The 18,448-nt window shown below is 40.4% G+C and overlaps 1 protein-coding gene across 1 annotated transcript in view; it reads right to left on the bottom strand.

Moving 5' to 3' along the window:
• MRC1 (mannose receptor C-type 1) overlaps positions 1-18,448 on the bottom strand; it is a 113,241-nt gene that overhangs the window by 47,449 nt on the left and 47,344 nt on the right. Inside the window, exons 8-12 of the mRNA XM_002717356.5 lie at positions 15,735-15,892; positions 13,485-13,595; positions 8,735-8,850; positions 5,136-5,284; positions 3,361-3,560 (exon numbers count right to left, since the gene is read on the bottom strand). Of these exons, the coding sequence (XP_002717402.1) occupies positions 3,361-3,560; positions 5,136-5,284; positions 8,735-8,850; positions 13,485-13,595; positions 15,735-15,892 (734 nt within the window). The remainder of the gene's footprint in view (positions 1-3,360; positions 3,561-5,135; positions 5,285-8,734; positions 8,851-13,484; positions 13,596-15,734; positions 15,893-18,448) is intronic.

The raw sequence follows: 18,448 nt of genomic DNA, 5'->3' as shown, positions 1-18,448 counted from the left end.
CATATTGTCCAGAGCACTGCAAATAGGATGGTGAAATGCAATCCATAATGACAGGCTGGGATGCATTTAAAGGTATAAAAACACCTCTCCCTGGTTAGAATGGCTTACATACAGAAATCAACTAACAGCAGATGCTGGTGAGGATGTGGGGAAAAATGCACAGTAATCCACTGTTGATGGGAATGCAAACTGGTAAAGCCACTATGGAAGTCAGTCTGGAGATTCCTAGAAACCTGAATATAGCCATCCCACTCCTTGGAATTTACTCAAAGGAAATTAAATTGGCAAATAAAAGAGCTGTCTGCACCTCAATGTTTATTGCAGCTCAATTCACAATAGCTAAGACCTGGAATCAACCTAAATGCCCATCAACAGAAGACTGGATAAAGAAATTATGGGATATGTACTCTATAGAATACTATACAGCAGTAAAAAAAAAAAAGAAAGCTGGTCATTTGCAACAAAATGGAGGAATCTGGAAAATATCATGCTGAGTGAAATAAGCCAGTCCCAAAGGGACAAATTTCATATGGTCTCTCTGATCTGGGACAACTAACTGAGCACATAAAAGGAAACCTGTAAAAGTGAAATGGGCACTATGAGAAACAATGACTTGATCAGCCCTTGCCCTGACTGTTGAGGAACAACTTACTATTTTATTCCTTTTAGTATTTTTTTGTTCTACTTAATACCATTGGTTGAACTCTTTATCACACAATTATTCTTAGATGTTTAAATTTAACTGAAAAGTGATCCCTGTTAAATATAAGAGTGAGAATAAGAGAGGGAGGAGATGTACAGTTCAGCACATGCTCACTCAAACTTACCCCTAACAGTAGAGCTAGAAACGTGCCAGGGGATTCCAATTCAATCCCATCAAGGTGGCATGTACCAGTGCCATCTCACTAGTCAAAGTGATCAGTTCAAGTTCATAATTGTTCATAATGATAGGACTAAGGGTCAAAGGGACCACATAAACAAGACTAGTGTCTGCTAATACTAACTGGTAGAATTACAAAGGAGAGAACAATCCAACATGGAAAGTGGGATACACAGCAGACTCATAGAATGGCAGATGTCCTAAACAGCACTCTGGCCTCAGAATCAGCACTTAAGGCATTCAGATCTGGCTGAAGAGCCCATGAGAGTTTCTCGGGCATGGAAAGCCAAGACACCGTGGCAATGAAAATGACCTAAATGAAAGATCTCTGTGAGTGTGATCCCAGTGGAAAGAACAGGCCATCAAAGAAGGAGGTACCTTTCTCTGAAGGGAGTAGAGAACTTCCACTTTGATTATGTCCTTGTCTAAATAAGATCGGAGTTTGTGAACTCAAGAGGCTTCCATAACCTTGGCAGCTCATGACAAGAGCCTCGGGTGATTACTGACTTCATAAATCAGAGTGTCAATTGTTAAATCAACAACAGGAGTCACTGTGCATTTACTCCCCCTTGTAGGATCTCTGTCCTTAATGTGTTGTACTATGCGAATTAATGGTAAAACTACTACTAAAACAGTATTCTATACTTTATGTGTCTGTGTAGGTGCAGTCTGTTGAAATATTGACTTAGCATATACTAAGTTGATCTTCTGTATATAAAGATAATTGAAAATGAATCGATGTGATTGGGATGGGAGAGGGAATGGGAGATGGGATGGTTGTGGGTAGGAGGAAGGTTATAGGGGGAAAAGCCGCTATAATTCAAAAGTTATACTTTGGGGCCAGTGCCACAGCTCACTTGGCTAATCCTGCACCTGTGGCGCCGGCACCCCAGGTTCTAGTCCCAGTTGGGGTGCCAGATTCTGTCCCAGTTGCTCCTCTTCCAGTCCAGCTCTCTGCTGTGGCCCGGGAGTGTAGTGGAGGATGGCCCAAGTGCTTGGGCCCTGCACCCCCATGTGAGACCAGGAGGAAGCACCTGGCTCCTGGCTTCTATCGGTGCAGCGCGCTGGACATCGCAGCCATTCGAAGGGGGTGAACCAACGGAAAGGAAGACCTTTCTCTCTGTCTCTGTCTCTCTCTCTCACTGTCTAAATCTGCCTGTCAAAAAAAAAAAAGTTGTACTTTGGAAATTTATATTTATTAAATAAAAGTTGAAAAATATAAAAATAAAAACACTGTAGGAGTTAACACTGTAGCTACTAACAATTTTCATTCATTAATGCTCATGAGCCTAAGCTCAGCGGGAAGGGACAAAGAGACTTTGATTGCCCAAGCTGTTAGAAAGCAACTCAAGACAACTTTCACTCAAGACCCAGTTTGACTTGAGCTATCTGGACAAAGGTGTCTGGAGCCAGTTTCCATATCAATATCTCCCAAGACTCCCGTGAGCAATTCAACGTGCTATACTCAACTTGCTAAACTGTGCTATCATATTTTATTTTCTTAAATATATTTCCTATAAGTTGAACTTTATTTATAATTCCCACATCTTAATGTTTGCAAAGATGATCTACACATTTCCAAATAAACCAAATAAACCTACCCCAAGTACCTCTAAAACCACCTAATTTCTAATGCAGCGCTTATTTTGATCTGTTGGGCATTGTCTCCACTGGAACCCCTCACTCACTCCCAAGCTCTGATTCTGCTGCTTTATCCAAAAAACCTGTGACAAATCTCCATAGCCTGCCACCCTCAAGTGATGTGTTGTACAGAGGATGAATCTGACTCTTGTGTAATAAAATGAAAGGTTCCAGAGATAACAAAAGCATACCTGATTTGCTATGTGTTACCTCAAAAATAATCCATTTACAATATCCTCCTCTCTCCTGGCCCAGTATGTCTCCTTCTTTATAAATTATGCTTTTAGGCCTGACTGCCAGTCCACATCAACCTCTATTGCTACTAGTAGGGCTCACTAACTCAATTGGTCAACCTCATCCGGGAATGCCTTCATCTCCCATCTTTATAGTCATCGGGGGTTAGCACATAACCCTGTATTATTGTAAATGGGCTATCAGTTATGATAGCTAAGAGCTTAGGATTCAAGGGCAGGGCAAAAATGAGGAGCAGCAGGAGAGGAGGAGGCATATATGCTTTCATCAGAATAGAAAGAGTGGTGAGCTCAGCCCAGGCCTAGAAAGCCCGGGGAAAGGGAAGAAGCACATGGCAAAGCAGTTGACTCCTGTGAGTTGTGTTTGTTGGTTGAAATATAACTTGTCATCAACATCCCCCAGGGAGATCTTCAAAAACAGTTAATTCCCAGCCTCTCTCCAGATCCATAGAATCAGAATGGAATTTCTACAGGAGGAATATGGGCGGCATGTTTCGGTTTTTTGCTTCTTCATGTTCTATTACTTAGGCGGTTCTTTGGGCTGATATATATTCCAAATTCTTTATGAGCTTAGTCATGGAGGCTTACCTTGAAACACAAGCTTGTTTTACTGCTGGTGCCCCAATCCTCTGGACATCTGGGTTCAGGAGTTGTGGTGGGCTCTGGTGGACGGGTTACTCCTTCTGCCCAGTGCTTGCACACAAACTTTGCCTTTTCATCACACTTCAGAATATCCCATAAACCCCCTGCAATCCCAGTTCTCATGGCAACACATCCTGCCTTTCTTCCTGCATTAAACATACAAAGTGGAATTCACTCAGCAGGTGCTTACTGAAGGTTTACTATGCCCACAGAAGACAGTTCCAAATGGAATGCCAGAATGTGTGGTCGGGCAGACATTTGGCCCAGCGTGACTGGTTAGGAAGCCTGTGTTCCACACCTGAGTACCTGAAATCTATTCCCACCTCAGGCCCCGGACTCCAGCTTCCTGCTAATGTAGACTCGAGAGGCAGCAGTAGTGGCTCAAATAATTAGGCTCCTGCCACCCAATTGGGAGACCTGCACTGAGTTCCTTGCCCCCGCTTCTGCCCCAGCCTAGTCCAGGCTGATACAAGCATTTGGAGAGCGAACCAGTAGATGGGATCTCCCTGTCTCTGTCAGTGTCTCTCTGAGAGTCTCTACCTCTCACCTCAGTAAGTAATTTTTCAAAAATCTGCATAAAAGATTCCAGTTTTCATGTTGTCGTGCTGAATAATAGCATATGGTAGTGAGACTAGGGCATAAAGAAAGCAAACAATCAGGGTCTATTTCAGAAACTACTTGTAACCTCTTAGGAAGGCAAATAAAAATTTATGGGAATGCAGAGTGGTCCAAATACAAATAAATCAGATTTGGAAACTACACAGCTAAGTCAGAATCCAAGCTCAGAAGCTTGGTAGGGGCTGGTGCTGTGACACAGCGAGTAAAGCTGCTGCCTGCAGTGCCAGCATCCCATATGGGCTCCAGTTCGGGTCCCGGCTGCTCCACTTCTTATCCAGCTCCCTGCTATGGCCTGGGAAAGCAGTAGAAGATGGCCCAGATCCTTTTTCTGCACCCACGTGGGAGTCCTGGAAGAAGCTCCTGGCTCCTGGCTTCGCATCAGTGCCGCTCCGGCCATTGTGGCCAATTGGAGAGTGAACCAGCAGATGGAAGACTTCCCCTCCAGCCTCTCCTTGTCTCTCTATGTAACTCTGACTTTTAAATAAATAAATAAATAAATAAATCTTAAAAAAAAAAAGCTTGCTAGTCAGACACAGTTTCTGAGTCCCAGTTTTTATCTCTTTTAAATGAAGATATTTAACCAATTACCTTATAGTGTTCTTATAAAGATAAATTAAAACGCAAGACACATAGAGGACCACACATGGTAGGTAGCACATACATGGAAGTGACGTGTTCCATATAAGCACTGTCATTTGCTTCACCATGGAGTCATACTAATAATTCGATTCATATTGTATGGAAACATCTTACATCAATTTAAGGAAATTTTAAATTTTCAGAAACAAGTTAGGCATTTGGGACATTGATGAACATTTAGAATTTCACAAATATTTTTTCAAATAAAGCAGGACCAGATAATTTAGCAATTTTCTCTTCCTGATTTTCTTAAAATACTGCAAACTCATCGGGGAATTTAATTTTTTTAAAAAAAGGAAACAAAATGAAAAGGAATGAAATACAAAATCCCTTATCAAAAGCACAATTAATTCACGTGATCTATCTGGAAAGCTACACAGAAAAACAACAGACCTTGTCCACTGGATTCATCAAAAATTAATGGTGAGTAAATGAAAGTCTCAAGTGAAGTGCACGGCACATACCTGGCATATCTGAATTCCAGTGGGTGAACTGAACCTCTTCCTCAATGGTCCATTGAAAGGTGCCTTTGTTTTGTATATCTGAAAGTCCTGTCCAAAAATATTTTTCAGGCCTCAATCCAATCAAACTAGTCAGGAATGCTTGTTCATATCTTAAAAAAAAAAAAAAAAAAAAAAAAAAAAAAAAAAAAGAAATAAAAGAAAAGTGAACATCCAACTAAGCTTTAGAAACATTTGTGCAATATTTTAAAAATTATCAACATGAGAAGTATCATAGTTCTATGTTTGAACTATGATTTAGTTGGCAATTCAAACACGAACTAGTACATTTGTATGTCACTTGAATTATACAAAATTTCCCTAAGTAAATGTGAGTTTACAAAGAGAAAAGTACCATCAGATTGGGTGAATAAAATCATTCAAATAAACTCAAGCCATTTCTCTGTAGTCCTCACTAGGCTCTCTATCCCACCTCAAGATTTAAGAGAATTTTAAAAACACAAAGAACACTACAACATTCTTCAATACATTGTTCCAAAAAGAAGTCCAGTTTTCAAATAAACCAAATGTTGTTCTCAATTCTTTTTCTTAATGATTTATTTTTATTAATTTGAAAGGCAGAGTTACAGAAAAAGAGAGAGACAGAGAGAGACAGAAACCTTCCATCTGCTGGTTCAATCCCCAAATGGTTAAAATGGGCAGGGCTAGGCCAGGCCACCAGCAGCTGGGAGCTTCATCCTGGTCTTCCATGTAAGTGGAAGGAGCCCAAGCACTTAGGTCATCTTCTGCAGCTTTCCCAGGTAATCAGCAGGGAGTTGGATCAGAAGCAGAGCAGCTAGGATTTGAACCAGCATCCCTATGGGATGCCAGCGTCACAGGCGGCAGCTTAATCCATTACGCCACAGCACAGGCCCCTGTTCTCAATTCTTGATTAAGCAAGTTGAGGGGTAGTAACATTGCCAAAACAATACAAGTAGGTAATCTGCATGGATTTCCCCCTCGATTTTGTTCTCATCTCTACTCTGAAACAGAGGAGAAAATCACAAGGCAATATAAAGAAGCAGAGATTGAATCTCCGGAAAGGCCTGAGGGCAGAATAATGAATGCAAACAGTTTTCCCTCTTCTGGATTCTCATCCGTGTCTTTGGCATAATCAGGTAACAGTCCGATTCAGTTGGCAAGGCTAACAAAGTTTGTCCTAATTGCAAACATAAAACAAAGTATGCCGCAACACAGGCAATGAGCTTCCTTTGGAGCAAAAGAAAAGCGGTCCATGAAGTTTCCAGAATAGAGAGAGGCATAGAAGACTCCAGAGAGGGCAGAAAGGGAAGATAGAGAGACCCAACCCTAGCCAAACTTATGAAAAAAAGGTTTGGGGGTGGGGTGGAGCAGCACCGCCATACGCTGATTGATTTCTGAAATGCCCATAGCGGCTGAGGCCAGGCTGGGCCAAAGTCAGAACTTGTGAACTTAGCCCAGATCTGGCATGTGGGTGGCAGGGGCCTATGTACTTGAACCATCACAGTTGCCTCCCAGGGACTGTAACAGCAGGAAGCTGAAGTTAGGAGCCTGTGGGACAGGGGAACCTTAACTGGTATCTTCACTGCTAGGCTAAACATCAGCCCCCAACAGCAAGACACTTATTTGATCACAATCTGAATTAGTTTATTCCCTAAAGAGAACAAACCAAAAACCTTCCAATTCAATTTAGTTTTCTTAAATATCTGATAACCAGATTTAACAGCAGAGTTAATAGGCTCCTAAGTGTGTGTATATATATATATATATATATATATTTTCTATGATATATATATATCATAGAAAATCCATAAGGAAAAACAAATGCAGTGAAATCCTGCACAGAGTACTCCAAGTTTGAAGCAGATCAGAACACATCTCCATGGCACTCATCTCCCTTGTCATAAGATTAAAAAACTACCTATGTTCTGACTCTTATGTGTTAGCATTATATCAGAGTGCTATGAGGTGTATTACACATGTCTATACATGACAGAAGGGTGTGGGTTGAAATTCAGTTCCTTTATAAAAACTATTCAGCTATTATGACATCTTGGGGGTGGCACTGTGGCCTGCAGTGCCAGCATCCCACATGGGTGTCAGTTTGAGAGCCAGCTGCTCCACTTCTGATCCAGCTCTCTGCTACGGCCCAAGAAGATGGCCTAAGTCCTTGGGCCCCTGTACCATATGAGAGACCAGGGAGAAGCTCCTGGCTCCTGGCTTCAGATCAGGACATCTCCAGCTGTTGAGGCCATTTGGGGCGGGAACTAGCAGATGGAAGACATCTCTCTCTGCCTCTGCCTCTCTGTAACTCTGCCTTTCAAACAGTTAAATAAATAAATCTGTTTAAAAAAAAAACACAAATATTATGACATATTTCATTGGAAAAAAGAATGTATTTATTTATTTGACAAACAAAGTGACAGAGAGAGTGGGACAAAGATTTTCCATCCATTGGTTTATTCCCAAAACAGCCACAAGCCCACATCTAGTCCAGGCTGAAGCCAGGAGCCTGGAACTCCACCCAGGTCTCCTATATGGGTGGTAGGGGCCCAAGTACTTGGGCTATGTTCTGTTTCCTTTTCCAGGTACATTAGCAGGGACAGAAATGGAGTAGCTAGGACCCAAACCAGTACTTACAAGGGATGCTGGCTTTGTAGTTGGTGGCTCAGTCCACTGTGCTGCAATGCCAGCCCTGATATCTTTCATTTTTTCAAAGGATTTTAAATTATCAATTGTATTCCCTACTTTTTATTAGGCCCATCATGAAAGGTCAATAAATATAATTTATGGTATTGGAATGTAATACTTTTTATCTCCATACTGTAAGAGAAATGGATATTTTTATGTTTCTTTTAAGTTTTCTTTGTGTCTAATCCAAGACTTTGCCAACAACAGGTAAAGAAAAAAATAAATAAAACTTAAAGATGGATGAGATCCTACACATCAGAAGTTAAATAAGACGTTCCAAGTCCAGGGGATTTTCTTGACCTATCAGTCTATTAACCTAGCAAAGGAAAGAAATGAAGTGAAGAATGGAAATACTGAGTGAATTATTCAGTAAAATCTCTCTACATTCTTTATTGGTGGAGGAAATAGTAAATATAAAAAAAGGGATTTTTGAACCAATGAATTTGACTTTTCCTGCTTGAAAAATTTCAACTAATCTGATTTGATCCTCACACATTGAATGCACGAGCTGATTATCATACTCTACCTCATAAATAGACATAATTTAAATAATAAAAGGAATATGTACATCATGAAAAGTTCATCAAAACATACTATAACTTGAAATATATACAGTAAGTCAGAAAAAGGTAGATCTTCAAGCTGCCTCTACTAGACTACTGGTAAACCATCCCGGATACTGCTTTATTGTACTAAAAGTAGCAAAATATTTTACAACTTTAGCAATGAAGAGTCCAAATAAGGATAATATTTTAATGTTTCTACCTCTACAAACCATACCTCCAGATTCTACATAATCTACATAGAAATTTAAAGCATATTGATACTTAGGCCTTTCTGAAAACTTTTTACTATTTGACATATTTTTAAATTCAATTAAATTGGTTAAATACCTGTCTTCAACAGTTGTTAAGTAAGCTTTCTCACTTTCACAAGTTTGGTTTGCTTCTGTAAATGTGGAAAGTGTGTGTCCAATCAAATAGCAGTAAAAGCCATGTCTTTTCCAGCCCTAGTAATGTTATCAAGAAAGGAAGAAATAATAAATTATCATGCATGTTTATTGGAAAATGTTATTTTAATTCTTCTATCATGAAATACAAATTGATCAACAATAGAAATGTCTAAAGAACACATATCTGAAGAATTCAAATGCAATGAAAAGCATATACATAATTAATAAAGAAAAAGGGCATCTATTATTCCTCATTTGACAAATTATGATACAAAATGGGAGGATACAGTCATTCCCTCTACCTCCAGTGCATCCTCCAATAAAAAACTATTTAATGCTCACTGAGGAAATTCAGCAGCATAGCTAGGGCTTTAGTTTTAGAATAGGTAACCACAACAAGTAATTTGGGGAATAGCAATCCTAGCTGCCTATTAAAGCCAATAATTGATGGTTAGTATAAAGCTATAATATCTGGGCATAGGAGAGAATTTATTAAACTTCAAGAAACATTCTTTGGTGTGGTTCCTGTCATATATAAAATATATAAACATGCTAGATAAAAATATAAAAATAAATGAAAAATCTATACTATGGGTAGAGAGGAAGAAGGAATAACTTTCTGGTACTGTGAGGGGTCAGATGGGTTAACAGATAGTCAGGGTGGTCCCAATAGAATTTGGGGTGTAAAATATTTGCACCCTGCTTCCTTAAAAATCTCCAAATTTACCTTGAGAATAGCAAGGGAGCTCTTCCTGAGCTCACAGCTTATTGTGAAAACCAGTTACCTATCCACCCTTCTGGATGGTTTTTTGTTTTATCATGAGTAGGCCAAACAGGATGGAGAATTGTAAATCAGGTCTTTTGATAGGTTTTGTCCCCACCTGGTAACTAAATGCAAATCTGATTGTCAAGTTTTTTTCCTTCGAAATTGTACCCCAGTGCTGGGATTTTCCCTCTCTTGGAAGCCCCCTTCTATGCCCTCCACTGTGGCTGGAGGTCTTTGACTCTAATAAATCTTTTTAAATCTCTCTGCTTGTCCACTTGGAAATTCTTCTTCCATGTGAGACAAAGAACCAAGATAACAATAATTTCTCCACCACTGTTTTCCTGTTACCAGTACCAAAAATAAGGGTAACACTAACATTTGTTTGGAAAGTACCTAAGCTTAGATTGCTGTTGCCCAAAGGTGTACCAGATCTAGAACAGGGTCCAAGGAGCTTGACTATTACTGTCCATTCAGAATATGATATTTGACATTTGGCCCACCGGAAGCAGGGAGCTAGAATTCAGATTCTTGTATAAAGATGATACCACTAACAGTAGCCCTTCTGTGAAAGAAGAGCTAGAAAACTCTACTCCCAGAATCAGGAAATGAAAGGGTCTTGTCATCTGCCTAGCGTTCTGGGTACCAAATTCACTTGAAAATGAATTCCAAATCACTGATGAGTAGCAGTTCCAATTTTACACTATCCAATGTTGTATGAGAATCAACTGCCAAAATGATTAAAACAGTACTTGGTAAATAAAAGGGGAATCTCTTAGGCACTGTAAGAAGCAGAATGCTAAACCATACAACAGAAATACCTCTACAAACCAGGTTATGTGAGACTATGGTATCTGAGGGTAGAGACAAAGATAAAAATGGGCACTAAATCACCAAAACCATTCCAAAATGTGAGGGAAAATGTCTCATTTTAAGGAAAAGTAAAAAAATTAACAATTTTTTTAAAAATTACAAAAATAAGCATGTTTGACACGCTTTAGTGGCAGAACAAAGAATAACAGAAGAGCAAAATACTAATCACAAAAAAAGGAGGATTTGAAAAAAGTAGAAGTTTTAGGAAAGAAAAATATAGTAATGAAGTAAAAAAAATTATCAGATTAAAGATAGACAGGGTTTCACAGAGAAGCAGTAAATTGGATGACTATATCATAGATGAAAATATAAAAGGGGGTTGGCCAGCGGCATGGCTCACTAGGCTAATCCTCCGCCTGCGGCACCGGCACCCTGGGTTCAAGTCCCAGTTGTGGAGCCAGATTCTGTCCTGGTTGCTCCTCTTCCAGGCCAGCTCTCTGCTGTGGCCCAGGAAGTCAGTGGAGGATGGCCCAAGTGCTTGGGTCCTGCACCCACATGGGAGACCAGGAGGAAACACCTGGCTCCTGGCTTCAGATCTGTACAACACGCTGGCCGTAGCAGCCATTTGGGGGATGAACCAACAGAAAAAGGAAGTCCTTTCTCTCTGTTTCTCTCTCTCTCACTAACTCTGCCTGTCAAAAAATATATATGTATATAAATTTTTATATATATGTATATATATACACACATATACATATATATATGAGGGGGTTAAAACACATTGATGGACAGTAGAGTATCAAGGCTGAACACTGACCTAAGGGAAGTTTCAGAAGCAGTGAATAAAATTAGTGATAATTTTCAAAAATTCAAGGATAGATATGTATCTTCAAAATGAAGAATCAAACAAAGTAAGTCTAAATGAAGACATACTGTAGTAAACCTGCTGAATGCCAAAGACAGCAAGATTTTAAAATCATTTAGAAAGAAACGATAGAATACCTACCTCAAAAAAAAATTCCATGTAACAGATATTCCAGTGGCAAATATAAGAACCACAAGAAAATAAAATAATATATAAATTTCTAGCAGAAAGTAGTTTGAAAAGGCAGGTGTTTGGCCTAGCAGGATGCCCACATTTCATACCGGAGTGCCTGGGTTCAAGTCCAGGCTCCAGTTTTCATTTTGGGTTCCTGCTAATGTACACCCTGGGAGGCAGCAGGTGATGGCTCAAGCAGTTGGATCCCATGGAGCTCCTGGTTTCTGGTTTCTCCTTGCCCAGCCCTGGCCATTGTGAGGATTTGGGGAGTGAACCTGCAGATGAGAGCTCTCTCTGTCTTTCTGCCTCTGTCTCTCTCAATTAATAAGAAAAGAATTTCTTAAAACCAGACCATAGTTAATCTACAATTCTTTTTAAAAAGATTTTATCTATTTGGAAGGCAGAGTGACAGAGAAAGGGAGAGAGTCAGAGAAGAAAACAGATTTTCTTTTTTTCCCCCCATTCACTGGTTTACTCCCCAGATGACCCAAGAGCCACAGCTAGGCCAGTCTAAAGCCATGAAGCCAGGAACCCCATTATCTCCTACATGGGGGTAGGGGCCCAAGTCCTTGGGCTGTCTTCTGCCTTCCCAGCACATTAGCAGAGAGCTGGGTCATAAGTGGACCAGCAAGGACTTGTAGGCAGAGGTTTTATCTGCTGTGCACAATGCTGGCTCCAGAGCAGGTGTCTTTAAACTGGCCAGATTATTTAATTTCTCTGAATTTCAGTTTCCTTTTCTTTCTAATTAGGATACTAATATTTCTCCTTTAAGTTCATTAAGACCCAATAGTAGCTGTACCTGTACTTGCCATTATTTTCCTGGTTTTTTTATCTCCTAATAGTTAAATTAAATTAATATTTATCAGAGATTGTAGATATGCACTCACCAATAGGTAAAAATAAAATGTAAAACTTGGATTAATCCTGTGAAATTAATAAAAAATTTTAAGATGTTTTTGATTGTTCTATAAAATTAAAAAGAACATACATATATGCATATGATTAAGTAAAGGATGGGTGAGTGTAAGGAAACAAAGTACCTGGTTAGGGGCAGGGGACCTGGGTTCCAGCCATGCCTCTCTTGACTCTAAGAAAAATTCTTTGGGCTGAAGTTTCCAGAATGTTAAATTTAGGAAAGGAATTTTGATCATCACTAAGAGCCTTCCCATCTCTAATAATCCATGATTTTCTGTTATCTGCTCTATTTTTCTTTATGGTTTGTTCGTATGGTACAAGTTATGTTTCACAAATTCTCAGCCATCTGGTGTTATAAGATTATGTGACCATGACATAACACTCTTGGAAAGAGAATTAGTTTCTACTTCATGTTTCATCCAAGAGAAGTGAGAAAGGACAAAAGAGGAAATGCAATTAAACAGGAAAATAACCATAAACCCTGTATTTTATAGTTTCTTTGTGCTTTATAAAATTACTTTATAAAGGCAATTTACTTTATACGCCGAGAACCATTAGACCTGAAGGAAGGGGTTACTGTCACACAGGTGAGGTTGAACACAACAGTTTATGCAACTTTCTTTAATTTCTGAGTTACTGCTGATACCAGTTGGGCTCTCGATCTCCTGCCTCCCATTCCAGTGATCTACTGAGAATACTCACCAGGAGAAGGTCCTCAGAAATAATGCAAGGGAGAAAAAATGCTTAAGGATAATTTGCTATTAGCAATTTGAGATTCTCTACTAGAAATACTCTAGACAACTCATTGTATCATAGGCTACAGGTACCTGGATGGCACTTCCCCCAAATTCAGCCTTCACCTCATGACCCTCACTGGGATCCACTGGATGTATCATTTTACTACCTGTCTTCTCTCTCTTCCAAGTCCATGACATTCCAAAAGGAGCTGCCAACCATGTATGCCCCCATATTAACTATATAGAGAACTCCTAAAACTTAAGTGAGAACAGTGATACCAAGCACGTACAATAAACCATTGAACATTTTAAGACAGTTAAAACATTTAACTGTGATGATAACAAAGCACTTTCACATGCAAAAATAAAGCCAACTATATCAAAAGTTGCAGACCTGAACTCATTGCACACATTCTGTACTCACTTTCCTACATCCTGTTTCTACTTCCACTATTCCTGTAGCTTGGGTTCGAGAAGTCATCTTGCAGATATAGTTTAGGGGCCGCTCGCAGGCCCTATCTGCCCAGTATCCATCCTACAAAGAGTGAAGAAGGAAAAAAAAAAGAAAAAGATTCTGAGTTATTTGACTTTGATGTAATTTTCTCATAATTGTGCCTTAGAGAAGGAAAACTAAGGTTCAAGGTTATTATCAAGCTTACAGCATCTACAAAAAAGAAAAGTAAATTGACAAAGATATAGAAAGAGATTGTAGCCCTTATAGGTTTTACATCTTAGGCAGACAACCACTGTTTAGAGAGAGCTAGAACTAAAATGTGGTAAGTCCTTAAATGATGGCGCTCTCAGAGGTTTTCACACAGCCTGTACTTCTCAGTCTCCACAGTCAGCTCTGTCTTCAAGTTAACCAGGTACATTTAGACCATCCAGGAAAAACTCCCCTCACCCAGTTCACCAAACTGGAAAATAAACCTGAAACCACCAACATCTTTCCGTTCTTCTTCCTTTTCTACTGACCAGCGTCCTCCTGGATCTGAGGCTCAACCTTGCACTCTGCTGCAGATCTCTAACCCTCTCCTTCCCTAGAGATTTCATGTTATGCTTACCTTTCCTTTCTCTGTAACTGGTAAACATGATGAAAAACAGCTTCCTAATGGTCTGTGATTCATTCCCCTGTTCTCACTTGTTCTCTGACCCCAGCAATCTGGCGCTCACTCCTTCAGGGAGTTACATTACAAACTGCAGATTGGTCTCTCCATTTGCAAGATAATATATTTTTCCTAAACCTCAATGCTAACTAACGATCCTCTCCACTTTTCTACCTCTAACTCCACTCTGCCAGCTCCTTACAAGCATTATGCTCTGTGGTGTCCTCTGCCTACCATTTGGATAAAGCATACCTACTCTTTTCTTCAGTTTTCACTTAATCACAATACAAACAACCACAATGATAAATATAGAAGAAAATATTTATTGAACTCTAAGTTTGGGCCAGGATCTGCACACAATGTATACATGAACCCATTTAATTCTCATGTCAACCTGTAAGCTAGGTACAATTATCATTCCTACTTTATAAATGAGCCAAGCAGTTGGGCAGCAAAACCCAGCTTCTGAACCACCATGTTCATCATCTGCTAACAAAAACAATCCAATGGTAATCTTCTGTCACTAAGGTCATATTTAGATTATGGAGGCAATCATTTCATACAGCATCTCCATATAAACCAAACAAATGGAACTCCCTAAGGACAGATCCTAGGCTGTGAGACCCACAACAGATCTAACAAGGTCTAAATCTATTCAGAGTAACCAAAGGTAGGATCAAAGCTATGATGTTTATCAACTAAATGATATGCAAAGATGCTTCAGAAAGGTCATGGGAAAATCGAATTAAATAATTTTATTTTGGTGCAAAAATTTTGAAATCCATGCATATGATGGATCTTCAAAAGAGTCATGGAAAATGACTATTTTTAAGAAGTATGGGGGTGGGCATTGTAGTACAGCTATAAAGCAGCCTCTTAGGATACCTGCATCCAATTTTAGAGTGTCTGATTTGAGTCCTAGCTTCTGCACATCTGATTCAGCTTCCTGCTAATGTGTACCCTTGGAGACAACTGATGAGGCTCAAAAACTTGAGTCCCTGCCACCCACATGAGAGACCCAGATGGAGTTTTGGGATCCTGGCTTCAGCCTGACCCAATCCCAGTTTGTTGTAAGATTGGGGAATGAAACAGTAGATGAAGGATCTTTCTGTTTCTCTGCTTCTCTGTTTCTCTCTCTCTCTCCCTCCCTCTCTCTGCCTTTCAAATAAAAATAAAATTTTTTAAACTATGCATGGATTTTAGATATTTTTAGCATCAAACAAAATACATCGTTTAATTCTATTCTCCATAAATAACACTTTATGAAGTGCCCTCATAATTATATGATGGCATTTAGAGCCCAACATGAGAACAAATATGAGCATTGGTTAATGGTTGATTTTATCCTTGAACTAAGAGTTTCTGTCTCTTGCCCTTCTAGTACTCTTGAAAATTTGACTTTGATAGAATTTAGACAGAATCATGAAACTGAACATCAACTGGGTTTCAGTGTTGATCTCTATCAATCTACCTGTAGTAGAAACTGTCTAAACAAACATATGTAATAAGTGGGACAGAAGAAATAAACCCCTGTAGTTTTAACCAGATATCAGCAATGCAAGTGGCCCTACCTTGCCTTTCATCACAACACAGTCCTCCTGCCTGTTGTTCTCGTGGCTTGGTTCTCCACGAAACCATTTGGTAAAGGTTACAGGGGTCCCATCACTCCACTCAAAGTACATTTGAATCTTGATGTCATTTAAGCCAATCCACAGCTCATCATTTGGCTCTAAACAGGAAGAAAAATGCAAAAGTAATATATGCAAAGTCAGGAGGGAACCAGGAGAGGAGGATGCTGTGCTTCATCAACACAGCTCTATGCCCTGATATTGTAACCATCAGAAAAGTGATCATAACCATCATAAAAACTGCTGACCTGAGTTAATTTCTATAGACTTAGATGCTAACCACATTCTACGTTGTCAGCTTTAAGTTACGTAATGTATGCTTTGCATTGTGAATGTGACTATATTCTGTAATTACCTATAAATTATATCTCCTGGAACTTGTAAAAACAAAATTGACATAGGTCTATTATTACCTTTTCCTTGTGAAGCTGCTTTTTAAAAAATAAATAAATAAATAATTTACCACGCCAACCACACTCATGTTGTCGGAAATATGGTAGCCTATTTATATAAATCTAACCGACTACTATTAAATTGTATTTTTTTAACATAGCAAAAATTTAAATCCACTTCTACTTTACTGACTCAAGTTGTTATCAAGATCATTTTAGGGGGGATGGCACTGTGGTTTAGTGGGTAAAGCTGCCACCTGCAGTGCTGGCATTCCATGTGGGTGCCAGTTCTAGTCCTGGCTGCTCCCCTTCTGATCCAGCTCTCTGCTATAACCTGGGAAAGCAGTAGAAGATGGCCCGAGTCCTTGGGCCCCTGCACCCATGTGGGAGACCTGGAAGAAGCTCCTGGCTCCTGGCTCCAGATCCGCGCAGCTCTGGCCATTGCGGCTATCTGAGGAGTGAACCATCAGATGGAAGACCTCTCTCTCTGTCTCTACCTCTCTCTGTAACTCTGTCTTTCAAATAAATAAAATAAATCTTAAAAAAAGAAAAACTCTAAATAGCACAACAAAAATAGGAAAAGTTGAAGTGATGGAAGGTCTAAGATTTCAGGACTAAAAAAGAAACTTTTTCAGATTTTTAAGAAATTAAGGACTACACAATTCAACATCTATTTAATCTGTATGATTGGGAATTCCATCATGAATGGTTGGTATATGATTTTTTTTTTTTTTTGACAGGCAGAGTGGACAGTGAGTGAGAGAGACAGAGAGAAAGGTCTTCCTTTTGCCGTTGGTTCACCCTCCAATGGCCACCGCGGCCAGTGTGCTGCGGCCGGCGCACCGCGTTGATCCGATGGCAGGAGCCAGGAGCCAGGTGCTTTTCCTGGTCTCCCATGGGGTACAGGGCCCAAGCACTTGGGCCATCCTCCACTGTACTCCCTGGCCACAGCAGAGAGCTGGCCTGGAAGAGGGGCAACCAGGACAGAATCGGGCGCCCCGACCAGGACTAGAACCCGGTGTGCTGGCGCCACAAGGTGGAGGATTAGCCTAGTGAGCCGCGGCGCCAGCTGGTACATGATCTTTTAATGTTAAATTAAATTACTTCAGGGGCCAGCACTGTGGCATAGTAGGTAAAGCCGCTGCCTGTTGTGCTGGCATTCCATATGGGTGCCGGTTCGAGCCCCAGCTGCTCCACTTCTGATCCAGCTCTCTGCTATGGCCTGGGAAAGCAGTAGAAGATGGCCCAAGGCCTTGGGCTCCTGCACCCATGTGGGAGACCTGGAGGAAGCTGATGGCTCCTGGCTTCAGGTTGGCACAGCTCTGGCTGTTGCAGCCAATTGGGGAGTAAACCAGTGGATGGAAGACCTCTCTGTCTGTCTGTCTGTCTTTCTCTCTCTCTCTGCCTCTCCTTCTCCCTCTGTGTAACTCTGATGTTCAAATAAATAAATAAATCTTAAAAAAAAAAACTCTGCTAACACATAGACGTGTGAACCAAATAAAGTGGCTACTGTTTAAAAAAATTAAATTACTTCAAAGAATGTAAATGTCATGCTGTGATAGAAAATGAGAAAAATGCCATAATATATAAGAATTTCCGTAAGTGGTTTAGTTTCTTCCTCCTAAAAGTTGTCATTCAACTTTGCTTTTGGAGAAGTCCCTGGCTGGCCTTATGCCAGCCCCAGCAGATGTTTCCAGGCCCACAGAGCATGAGTGACATCGCCGGGATGAGCCCCCTTTGCTTTCAGTTGATTTGGCAGATCATGGTCTTTTGAGCAACAGATGTAGGCTTCTAAGAGACCTCACGGAGATGCCAAGATGGCTGAATGAGGCAAAGATGTACTGCTTTTGTCCAGGGGAAAATAGCAGAAGAAAAGAAGAGGAAGCGCATTGCCAGGAGAGAGTTGGAGAGAAGTTTGCTGTGGAAATTCTACAGAAGGAAGAGGGATGCCGTGGAGCAGCGTGGCCAGTGCAGACGCATAGCAGCGAGAGGGGACCACACACAAGACTCCCGCAGCCAGGGGCTGATGGAGACGCCGGCACATGAGACCGAGCTGAAAGCAGATGGTGGTAAAACCCATGCCCTGCTGATAGTGGCTGAAGAAGAACCTTGCACGCCACACTGACGTCGAGTCCAGCCTGGAGCCCAGTGGGGGACCAGAGAACCCGCATAATCCAGTGAAAGAAAATCCTGTTTCTTTCTCCCAATTCCCCAACAATGGCATCTGGCAACTGGTGGGGAGAAGGAGCCAACTTGACACCAGTA

Source organism: Oryctolagus cuniculus, chromosome 13, assembly GCF_964237555.1.
Source record: "Oryctolagus cuniculus chromosome 13, mOryCun1.1, whole genome shotgun sequence".
In the NCBI taxonomy this organism is placed as follows: domain Eukaryota; kingdom Metazoa; phylum Chordata; class Mammalia; order Lagomorpha; family Leporidae; genus Oryctolagus; species Oryctolagus cuniculus.
The sequence above is the reverse complement of the archived record's forward strand: the minus strand, read 5'-3'. Positions and strand labels throughout refer to the sequence as shown.